At 42.9% G+C, this 12,411-nt stretch overlaps 2 protein-coding genes across 2 annotated transcripts in view; one reads left to right on the top strand and one right to left on the bottom strand.

The window, feature by feature from the left end:
• Nucleotides 1–3,335: 3,335 nt before the first annotated feature.
• Nucleotides 3,336–9,075, top strand: T265_15015 (hypothetical protein; the record flags this gene model as incomplete). The annotated part of the gene is given in 5 exon segments (XM_009176202.1): nt 3,336–3,598; nt 3,603–3,859; nt 3,897–4,124; nt 5,372–5,563; nt 8,687–9,075. Coding segments are annotated over 5 exon segments (1,281 nt in total).
• A 327-nt stretch (nt 9,076–9,402) lies between these two features.
• Nucleotides 9,403–12,411, bottom strand: part of T265_09965 (hypothetical protein) — a gene marked incomplete at both ends in the record, with an annotated part of 34,559 nt that continues 31,550 nt past the window's right edge. The window contains 2 exons of the mRNA XM_009176200.1: nt 9,403–10,011; nt 10,911–11,179. Coding sequence (XP_009174464.1) covers nt 9,861–10,011; nt 10,911–11,179 — 420 coding nt within the window. The remainder of the gene's footprint in view (nt 10,012–10,910; nt 11,180–12,411) is intronic.

Below are 12,411 nucleotides of genomic sequence, written 5' to 3'. Positions count from 1 at the left end.
GTGAATTACCAGTATATGATTGAAAAGTCAACATTTGACATCGACGCTATGATGCGAGGTTCCAACGCAACGTATACTTTAAGTACTATCGGAGCGACAAGTAGGTTGTTCGGAAACAAATTGCGTCGCTTGAAAGGAATGCCATCGAAGCGATCGAGTCTGAGAGTCAAGCCGGAACCATAATGAATTGAATGTTGAATTCATTGAAGGACACTGACTAAAGACATATTGTTATTTTACATTTCATCATATCGCACCTTTATGCTACCTTGAAGGAGTACACTTCCAGTGAGGTTGCTGAAAATGCCTCAACATCCAGCGAGCAGTTTCGCTCCTGTGGGAGCACATCAGGTAGGCGAGGTTCCCTGTTTCCCACAACCTTAAGTTCTAATTGAGACCAAGTTGTGCACGGTTCGAGAAGTGCACTCATATGGAAACTGTTTTTAGCGGAAGATACAAGTGAACCCCTAATGGATCCCTTCGAGAAATCAAATTAACCTGCAAATGGGTAGATTTCGCCAAATCTTACATTGCGTTTTTCAAAAGCATATCAAGACTGATAAACAAGCATCCTTGAACTCTAGCAACCGGTTGATAGCCAAGAAAATATATGGTAGCTATTGAAAATGTCAGCAATATCCTGATAGTCCCATAAATTTACTCACCTTTCGACACAAGACTTTACGACGTTCCAATCTTTTTCGTCTGTGCGATCGGACACCGGACAGAGAGTGAAACGTTTGGAGAATCACCCAAAGACCAAAAAGTGCTGTAACTCTGAGGATTTGCTCCAATAAAACCAGCCATTTACACACCCAGCTGTGAGTTTATATATGTGAATGTTATCACGTACGAATCCTTTTTGAACGACTTCAAGGTAGTACAGTAGAATTGTAGTGAGTTTTTACTTATCCAACTGCAAGACTCTGGTGACATTAACTTATTACTCATAAGGGGAAGTTGCAACAGTTTTGTACGTTTGAAGCAGACCACACAGGTACCGGGAAAAGCGAATCTACAAATGGCAACGTAATACTCCATTATGTGCGTATCATTCACGGGGTATTTAATCTTAAGTTAATAGTTCGTTCTGTGAAAAAAAATTATACAGATAATCTTCACACAAAGCGTTGACCATGCCAAATGCTCAGATCAGACTGCACATTGCCAGACAAGGGGTTCCGGCATTTTAATGGATAGAGCACGAGTAGCAGATGAAACTTTTACCATATCCCATAAAAATATCCAAAACGAAGGCTAAAAATCCATTTTGGGGAATGCATATGGTGGTGACCCACTCTGCATTTAAAGGTGTACCGGCTAAAACATTAGGTACCATACCGATAAAGACATCCGCTTCAGATGGTTCTTTCGTACGGTATACGAAATTAGTAGGCCGATCAGCAACATTTGAGAAAGTGGGCTGAAAATCATACTCAGATAAGCATGGTTAGTGTAACGTAGATTTAAGAGGGATGTGTGGTTAGGGCTGTGCAGAAAGCTTTTGGTAGAAAGTCCGAGCAGAATAAACTACATCAGAAAATAATCTATTGATGGCTCGTTTGAACAGTCCCTTTAAAAGGTCGCCAGGATGCGGAGAATGTCCACGGGACTAATTAAGTAAGACGGAGAAGCACGCAAAACTGCGCCTTGAGACACACAACATGGAAATCCGAACACAAAATCTCCTACCTAGCACTTGATGACTACTGTGATAACCATGCGCAGCAGTCCGACAGTATGACTAATTTGCGTTTAGAAAGGAAGCAGCACCATTCATTCTGTAATTATATAAATCACACCACGCTGTCACGCACTGAGTGGCTCCAATCAGCTGGAAGGTTCTCTCGATGGCTCAGAATTCTGTGATTGAAGGATAAGTGGCCGAACAATTGTGTTCAACTACTAGTCAGAAGGCTGTTGGTCCAAATCCCTTAGGGCTTCGATGGATGCGCATTGCTGAAGACTGTCAATAACAAGGATGAAACAGCTAACACTGCTTCTTGACTTTTTACTTACGAACTGATTCCACTTCAAGGATGGAAGCCTAGTTGAAATCTCCCACATCTCCTTATTCAGCCAACGATTTCCACCTGCTGGAGGGCACTATCCCCCAAAACACACTGTCCTTAGTCAATCCATTCGAGTGTTCTATAGCGAGAGAGGGAATAATGAATGAGTACAATTAGAAAATCCAGTGGGCCTAACACCAAAAGCTACATTAGTTTTCCAGAATAATAATCTCATAATAGTTAGCCGCAGGCGATCTAAACGACTATGGTCGCAAAATTCAATAGGTATACTCAAGCTACCTCTTGACAATATCAAAATACAGCTCTCCCGTGACCACTAAAACTAAAATTGGGGAGCCCGAAAGTAGCTTTTTATCTGACTCACGTAAGTGGAACCCTAGGGATGCAGACGTAGAGGGTTACTTCTAGTTGACGTAAATCCTGCTGGATATTGCTCGATATGGGTATCAATGTTTCAGTTCGATACTTCCTGTCTGGGCTTGAGACACTCAAACCAAAGGCGTAAATTTCGAGGAAAAGATCTCAAGTGATAGTCATGCTTTTGAGCTGTTGGGTTTGATCCATATCCAATCCTGTTGGTGAAACCAAATTATTTTGAAAATCCGAGGAGCTTTTATTTCCAGGACTTTTCAGCGTATGTTGATTTCATTTACATGAGCAGGAAACTGAGAAGTGATTGGTTGGAGACTGAAAACTATGGACACGAAAACAACCCCGACGACAAACATGCTCATTTGCAAATCAGTTAGTTTCCACGGGAGACTTAAGTGAATCTCTCGTTTGTGGTGTTCTTCAACTGAATGTGCTGCACACAAACCGCCTCACGTTCCAGTTGGCACGATATTCGAGATGTCGCAGTATATTTTCATAAAGGAAACTACTCACAAGGTTGTTGGCGAGTTAATGGAATTATTTTCTACCTGGATTGTTTGGGCGTACGATTGTTGTAAGCTAGCACACAGTTCATTACCCGAACACGGAATCAATGGCAAGGCGGAGGTGAACAACGGAGTTTGTTGTGCATGAAATAAAGGCAATTAGTTTCCATTGTATCGCTACCCGATATCATCTACTGCGGTCAAAGTTCAACTTGTCGAACTGCGCACTGTGCGTGATACGACAGCTGTTTCGAACAGGGTTGTGAACATCTTGAGTTTTACGTAATCCAGATTGTTCACTCTGTTACGCCTGCTTAAGGATGAAGGTCAGTTACCTTACACAAAGTTCACATTCTACAGAACGATTTATATATACCGAGAAATACGGCAAAAATGGAAACGTTTGAAAGCACATTTTGCCAATATGCCTCGAAACACACTGGAATCGATAATCTACTATGCAATGATAGTGATGGTATTCACCTGCTTCTTCAATTTCCTGTGCGAAGCAGCCGTAAGCCGTGATAAAATCAACACTGGTGAAAAGTTTCCCGTCGTGTTGGTTCCTGGACTTGGTGGCAGTCGAATATACTATCGTGATAAAAATGATCCTTCAGGAAGCATGCATCGTCTGTGGTTGAACTTTAGACATATTTTTGATATAAGTCGACTGATTCAACTGCTCAGGTAGGTGCAATCAACCAACGGGCATCGGAAATTTTCACAGCCTTCAGTATGACGAAAGCACTCAGAAGACTATCGACAAAGCGGATGTAGAAATTATTGTTCCTGGATGGGGTGACACGTGGACCATTGAACATCTGGATGAGGATGAATATTTTATTGGCGCTGAATTCAGCGCGATCGTGGAAGAACTCACGAAAGACCCATTCTTCATACGAAATGTCAGTGTTCGTGGAACGCCATACGATTTTCGAAGAACCCCAAGTAAGATTCCCAGAAGAATCAGTAATAATTACTCTAGCTGAGAACCAACAGGTGCTGCACAGGATGAAACAACTGGTGGAGGAGACATATAAACTGAACGGGCAGCGAAAGATTGTACTCGTTGCGCACAGTCTAGGAACTATTTACTCATTTGAGTTCCTCAAACTTCAAACCGCTGCTTGGAAATCAAAGTACATCAAAGCATTTGTTTCTATCAGTGGTCCTTTCGGTGGGACTGTGAAGGCCACAAATGCACTCACAAGTGGTGGGTTTCGTGGACTGTTTACCTCTCACTCAAACAAATATTTTATTCAAAAGTGCTTATTTTGGGGATCAGTATTATGTTGTACGCGCAATGTCATCTTGGTAGCACGTGGTTGATACACTGTGAGAGTGCAACGTTTGCACAGGCCACTGGGGCAAACTTGACCCCGCATACACTTGGAACACGCTTTGATGACCAGTTTGTTTTGTCTCGCCCTTTACATTTTCGTGACTTTGTGTGTGACATTAATCGGTTATGAAAGCGAGGGGGATATTATGGATACATGTCAAATGAAAAAATCATAGCTGAGAAAATCTTGCGCCGTTTCAGCTAGCCCTGTTGCGGTGAACAACTATTTAGAAATTAATGATCGGTGTGATACATCATTAGGTGGTGATCACTAACCATTTAACATTGAAACGGTAAAATGGATTTGCCCTTGAAGCTTGAGTTCTGAACACCAGCATGTTCGAAGTCGATTGGTAAACATTCTAAGCTCCCTTGCTGCTGGAAAATCGACCCCAATGTGTCACCCGAATCGAATTGCATACGGCTGCTTGCAACACGTTTGAGCAGGAACCGAACCCAAAAGCGATGTAACGTAAATGTTGCACAAAATTCTATTTGGAAATGTACACGAGCAAACTTTCCAGGGTTCTAAACTGAATCAGATACACGTGACAAAATGCTCAGTTGTCGAGCGGCCAAAATACGGCAAACGTTTGTTCGTAAGATCAACACTAATCTACCATCCAGCATTCATCATACCTCTGTGGAATTTATCCTCGTCCCAACGATCTTCACTCTAGCTCAGTTGATGACAATTTATCAGCGTCTTCTGTTAGCCACATTGCTAGGCCTCTTAGGCATAAGGCTTTGGAGCTGAACTCAGAAACTTGGGTGTATCCGCGGCTTCTCGTAGTCAGATGAGCTGTGGGAATGATAAGGATCGAATTATCAATTAGAAGCACAGAATACACCTATCCAATGTACATGTCGTGAGACCCCTGCGACTCTGGGAAACAGCAGCGAATCATAATTGGTTCCCAAAACAATCCAGTGTTATGAATCATTGTTACTATTATTTGATTAGAGTGAAACCACCCTTAGCTAGAGCAGATTTGGGAAGACCGGCTTTCATCTATCCCGGATCTGAACAATGCATTTTTTCTGTCAAGTATTTCCAAACGAATCCTTTTCCAATCACCCGACTTCTGAAACCGTTTCCCAATTTCTCATATTGCCAGGAGAGGCATTTCCTCTACACATTCCAAATCCATTTAAACTGCGTAATCTCTTCCGGACACTGCCTTCAGTTGGATTTCTCCTTCCGGACCCAAGGTTTTGGCCGGCAAACGAACCGATAGTTACTACACCGGAGAGAAATTATACTGCAAACGACGTGCAACAGCTTTTTATCGACATTGGGTTTCCACAAGGTAAGCTGTACCAGCAGTCAAGGTTCGATTTCTGCTAGCTTTCATTTCATGTCTTTGAGTGGGTGAAACAGACACCGTCGTTTTTTTAGTAGTGTGCTGATGTTTTGGCAAAGCGCATGGTAGTTGAAGTTTCAAAGCTTGTTTTCTTCTCACGAACACATCAATATGGTCAAACTGCTCCTTAAGTAATCTTCCTCCGTATCAGCTTCAATCATCCGACTATGTTGAGTTCTTGCTCGGTTGCAACAACAAAACTCAAAGTGCGAAATCTAGCTTACTAGGTAGTCTTTTTCTTTATTGCTGATTTTGGACACAAATCCCCAACAGCTCTCATGGACTGTGATACATACTTGTAACAAACACCTGTACAATTTTAACATTGTACTATGAGTTCTTTACTGAGTTCCGTCTCACTGACCTGAAAGCAACTGTCTATCAGTGACTTCCGTTTTTCTAATCACCCGCAGTTCCCAGTAGGAAGTTTGTTCCTCACTACGTTCGCCATCGAAGTTACGCTGCCTACCAGTACAAAATGGATTCCACAGAGAGGCTTCAACTTTTTACGTGATGAACGAAAGTTTCTTTGAACGCACTTCGTGTTACGTTGACATGACGGAGTGGAGATTACCTGCCTCAATCAACCGGCTAACCAGAGAGTTGAGATCAATAAGTCACACTGAATCGGTGTGACCTACGCATTTAGCACACTCAACAGACAGCAATCATAGGTGTGCTTTCGGTACCACCCCAACGATGTGTCGGGAGACACAAATCGACCACATGGCTAGCAACTACCGGTAGAGAGGTTCTGTACGGGACCGTCTTTCCTGATGGAACACGTTTGGAATTTGAGCAAGTGCCTTGGTGTGCATCTGCGGGAGGTAGACAGGCAAACCGATCAGGAGTAACGAAACTAACTGCTCACAGCATTTTTCAAAAGCGAGTTGGATCCTAAATCACTAAAGTTAAACTCTACAACCGCGGACGAACACCGGTTGTCTATTAAACAAATCAACCATGGAAGCGAAACGAACATCTGCGGTCCTATCAACGGTATCCTCAATCCATGGTTCTGGTAGCTCGATTCGATTAATGAACCAAGAAAAACAGCCTAACTATACGTTACGCTGGTTTGGTCTCAGAAAACACTTCGAGCTATAGAAAATTCACAACTGTATTTTCACTGCCTAGGATTTATTCCCCTCCGCAGAACACGGAAGAGGCGCTTGGGATGATAACACCTAGCGCCGTGGGTGATTCCCTTTTTGGGACTTGACCAAATAATTTAAGCGAGCTCATATGGTTTGAACTACCGAACACATCATGGAGATGTGGTGGCAACCAAGCCACCACTTATTTTACCGTCCAGTTGACTCTCGATGCATGAATGTGAATGCATTGAACTGTCAGTATCCCTAACCTACTCAAAAGCTTACAGATCTTTTGAACGGTCTCTGATGACATATATTACCACCAAGTTCGTTTTGAAGATTCGGATGACTCGATTTATTTCGACAGTCATGCATGAAAGGTGTGCTATTCAGATGTAGACAAACCCAACGTCACGACCATCTAATTCAATGACAGGAGTCCACCTTAATCGATCCCTTCAGCATCTTCACCCAGTTGGAGACTACACAGAGGAAACAGATAGGCTGAATCTGTGCCCACCTGTCTCCGACGGCATTTAGAACGTCAAGAGCAGAACAAGATCTGCGTCAAGCAGTTCACGCTGATAAACAGAGCACTACATGGTCCAGCACTAACGACCGAACACATACAATTCTTTCTGCAAACGGTGAAATTGTATTGTTAGTTCTCAGCTCAAGAAACCTACCTGTGAATGTGACAAAGTGAAATGAATCGTGTCGTGTCGGAACTGCCATCTGAATCACAATCCTCAGATTCATTTTTCGTTGTGTTTCTAGCGCCCAAAACTTTGCCTACAGTCTGCTAACGGTTTTCCAAATTTCCGAGTATTGTTCCTAACGTGACTCACCTGCTTTTCCCACGTACGTATGGGTAAAGTGGGACTGGTTTAAAAATGCATCATAGTTGTCACATGTCAAATTTACCGTCGCGCGTATTAATCACGGCACTTGGTGCACGAATTCACTGGCTTGGAGCTAGCGCAGCAATTAAAACTTAAGTTTTTTGGCGTATTAAGTGAGGCACAAAGGCCAAGAGTGGTCAATTTCCATGTTCATATGCCTTAGTATTGCCCACATGTGAGTATGTCTCGGTATACAACTTGAATCTTAGTGAAAGTGAAGTGATTCAGGAAGGAAGTTGTTCAATCCACACCAAGGTTCGCACATAGGGCAAGACGGAGCAGTGTGTTTCCTAGTTATACTGGCGCCAAATTTTCAGGGGAAGTTTTAGAAGGACTGATAAGAAGGAAAAACAAATCCCCACAAATGCATTTTTAGATAGAGTCCGGGACATTTGCACGTAAATTAGTAGAGAATCGAAATCGAACTAGCTCATATAGGTGACGTAAAATTCCCCATTTGAACGACAGGAGACAGTTTTCAATCGAGCTAAATATAGAGCTTTTATTAGCAGAGGTTCTGGTGTATAAAAACACACCACTGTTTCCTAAGAGGCGCAAACTAACTGACCGGAAGGTTCGTGAGTCGAAACCGACCACTGCCTCTTGACTTTCCCTGTCTAGACTTAAGCAACCTGGCAGTATCCCAGGCCTCGTGCTTCCTTCGGATGGCTAGGCACAGCAAAGGTGTATCAGCTGAAAGATTTTTTATATTAAGGGGTGCTTGGAAAGACATTTTTGTGCTTCAGCACGTAAGGGTTGGAACAAATCGTGCAGAATCGTGCCCAGATTTAGAAGGCTTTGAAATGTCGATTTATCAGCGACTCAACGGGAAATTACGAATAGGTTCCCTGACTGCCTTAACACCCGATCAACTCGGTGACTTACTCACTTGCTCAGCAGCAAATCCACCGATTGTTTACCAAACCTCTCTAAAATGACGACTACTCAATCAGTCCCAAACATTTTTCAATTGGTTGTATAGACCAACCACTTTTATCAACGTGTTGACAAGAAGGAACTGTTTCTGATACCCTCCAACAATTTGCTTTTCATCCAACTTTTCCAAACAGGCTATGACATGTGGCTTCACAATCCCAAACAATCTGACTATCTCGAAGGGCCAACAAATGTGGAGAATGTGTACTGTGTCTATGGGACTCAGATACAAACACTGGAGAAAGTGGTATACTTACCGCAGGGCATATTTCGCAAGCCGTTTCCCGATCAAATCCCGACTCACGTGTACGGAAATGGGGATGGGACAGTGAACCTCCGCAGTCTTCAGGTGTGCAACAAATGGCCTAATGTCAATCTCACTGAACTCCCTGGCGCCCAACATCTGGAAACTTTGCAAGACAAACGTCTCCTAAAGCTCATCAACGAAATAACTGGGGCAGAACCCAGTCAATGATATGGTTGAACATAGCTGAAGTGAAGAAAAACGATAAAACTGTTGGCATATTCTTTCTATGGGTTCATAAGTGCTGGGGTCCGTTACTTCAAGAAAGTGAATGACAGTGAACCTGATTTGCGTATCCGAATTTGCGGAGTTACCACACTACTTAGTCATATGTTGGTTTCCGCCCACGGACTAATCTTCTGAGTTCCTAATCAGCTGCGTGTCAAAGTCAGCCAAGATTTTTGGGCAGCGTTTACTTGGAACGCTGTCTGTTGGTATCCCCCATATGTTGCCTAACCACTTCTCTGCGAGATGTGGGCAAATGAGGAGTGCAAGATTCATCCGCAAAAGAAGCTGAAAACAAGTACTCAAGTCATTCACAACCACCCAGACTATATTATGCTAAGCTATAAATTTGCGAAGTCCAGTCAGTAAACCACCGATATGATCAGATCTGTCTGTCTGTCCAAGTCATTTACAAAACAAGAAGAAAAAATAGTGCTCGAGAAGTGAAGAAGAGACGAATGTCATGAAGACAGTGAATATTTGCGGATATCACAACTGAAGAAATGAAAGCAGAGCATCGTTCATATCTGGAAAGCGCTGAACACAAGGATATAAAAAACGTATTCGACGAATTGAGATTCGCTGGTGTCGAAGACAGTGTAAAATCAGAGCACTTAGCTGTGGGATATGGTTAGAACGGGTTCAAAGAGTTCCACAAAGGAACCGGTATACTGGAGTGGAAAAGGAGACGTTTAGTAAAAAAATGAGTTCATCATCTTCGAACTTGAAAACCTCCTGTTCACGAGAATTAGGAAACTCAAAGAGTGGAAATGTAGTTGTTACGTGTACTTCCGCATCATTCGCAGATACACATAACCATTGAGCAGAGCCAAAAGAAATATTCCAAAGATGCCTATCTCATTTCGCCAAACAGCCATTGCTCCATCGTATTCGATCGCCTGTGTTTCCAAATACTGTTCACCTAAAATACTATCAATGGAAGAGGAAAAGAGCATGGGTGAATTAGTAGGTTACTTCGAGGGAATAAGAAGACAAAAAAATATTTACAGTGATCTCACTGAGCAACAAACAATTGCGGAAATCGCGACGTTGTCTGATCTGAGAGATGAAGTAATCTAAGGTTTCCCAAATGCATTCGTTTGTGAAAATTATTTACACTGCTCAAGACTCTCCAAAATCGTGAAAACTTTGAAAGTGCTCTATCTTGGAGGGAGGGCATAATGCTTCGAGTCTCATCGCTGCAGATTTTTTCTGCAAGATCTAGCTGGAAACAGAGTTTGCCTAAGGAAAATGTGCTAGAAAATTATTCCTTCAGGTCACCGGATACTGTCACACCAAGAAAAACAGAAAAAAATTACCTGGTTAGATGGATTTGATGCAGAAGTTAGTGTCGAACTTGATCTCTGGGAAACAAACAATGGAAAATAAAGAAGGCTTTCCATGTATACCTGGTTGGTTTCCAGGTTTCCATTGTTTTGAATTAATTTGGTTTCCTATTGATTCCTACACAACCTACCTCACTGCTTGGCAAAATAGACTTATCAGAGGTTATTCGGAAGCCATGAAATCTGGTTATTCTATACAATCGTATACTGCAAAGAATAGTCGTAAATCACGACAATCAACTGAAAGAACCAAACTCGAAGGTGCTTTTGTTAGGGGACGTTATCAAGTTTGAACACAGCCCGTACGGGATTCAGTAAATGACGAGAAACGCTTTCGTAGGGTTGGCAGCATGGACAAACGACTGTGAACTTCATGAGAAGGGCTGAAATTGTGTTAAACCACTATAAGATGAATTGCACTGATCTTAAGCGCAGTAGCTAGGAACGTGTATAACGAGAACATGTGAGACAAACTTTGCTTACCACGGAAGTGCTGCAGAAATGGGAGTGATAGTGGTACTCGACGTGTTGGTCAACTCCACGGCAGTGCTTGCATTCAAATGATTGTAAGGAAAGCCACTGGTATCAGAAGAGAAAGTATGGTGTAAGGTATCGTTTGAAGGGCAGAACTCCAGGCCCACCAGTTCGTTGATCATAAACACATTCATAGCGAGGCGAAGAACAGATAGATAGCGCAGCCAACTGAGCCACGGCGCTAAGGAAAGTACGTTGATGAGGAAACCACCAGTGATCTGGAATGAGATGCAAAGGCAAGAAAATAAAATATTTAAGACGGGGAAGCATAAATAAATGTGACAATACAACCTGTTCTGTAAATGAAAGAAAATAGTTGGTTTAGTTCAGCGTGCCGTTCGACCAACTCCGGGCGCAGCAAGAGGATTTCCTTTTTCACACAGAATTGGGTTTGTCCATCGGGGTAAGAGGAACACGATACACGGTGAAACAACGTCTCGGAAGTACATCTGATCAACAATAGGATCCATAAGTCTGTTGTTCGAAACCCCTAAGAGAACGACGAGCTTGTGACTAACGATCACTGTCTTTCAGCGCAACCGATGCGCTGTGTTAATGCGAACAAAGACGAAAAGTCCTCCAGGTGGCTGGAACACAGTGAAAGAAGCTTAACATGGCGAACCATGATCGCTTCAAAAGCAACCATTGAAGAGCACAATTACTCGGACAGCGAGAGTGATGAGACGGTGAACTTAAAGCTCTGAATAACTGAACTGGTGTGTTTACCTGCTGTCTTTCACCTTGTAGCTCCACATTTCCTAGTGTGCTTGAAGTTCAATCGTTCAGCTGTAGCACCCTTTCGGTGCCTAGCTGCCATGCTACACGAAGGAGCCACGAGGCCTGGGATACTGCCGGGTTGCCCAAGCCTAGACAGGGGAAGTCGAGAGGCAGGGGTCGGGTTCGAATCACGGACCTTCGGGGCAGTAAATTCGCGCTCCAACCACTTGGTCCACCTCGCCCGCTTGAAGTAAGGACAAATAAAATAGTTCCGTTCGTAGCACATATCCACTCTTTCTAGTTCGTGGGCACAAAACTGGGCGGAGCAATACGGCAAGTTATTGTTGGCCCAGTTTTTTTGCATGGTCAATAGCCTGTCATTTCAGGGGCTTCATTCAAAAAACCACACATAGAAGACAATGATTTCGTTTGGTCGAATGGAATATACTCCGAACAATAGCAGAATTCATGAGAATAGTAACAGGCTAATTTCGTCCAGCCGTTGGTACACGAATTATCAGTTCGGCTTGTAATGGTCACATCTATTTAGTCTCCCGATCTCCAATCGAATAAATTAGTGTCTTTATTTATGAAATCATTACCAATGTGACCTTTAGTTCAATGTTCCATGAAGATGCACAAGGACAACTGATTATTTTCCCGAGTGGGAAAGAAGCTACGTTACCTCTATGGAGGCTTATCATACCTAGTCGGAGCATTCCTAGAGGAAATT

The sequence above is a fragment of the Opisthorchis viverrini genome (assembly GCF_000715545.1).
Source record: "Opisthorchis viverrini unplaced genomic scaffold opera_v5_321, whole genome shotgun sequence".
Taxonomy (NCBI): domain Eukaryota; kingdom Metazoa; phylum Platyhelminthes; class Trematoda; order Opisthorchiida; family Opisthorchiidae; genus Opisthorchis; species Opisthorchis viverrini.
This window is presented reverse-complemented; position numbering and strand designations above follow the sequence as displayed.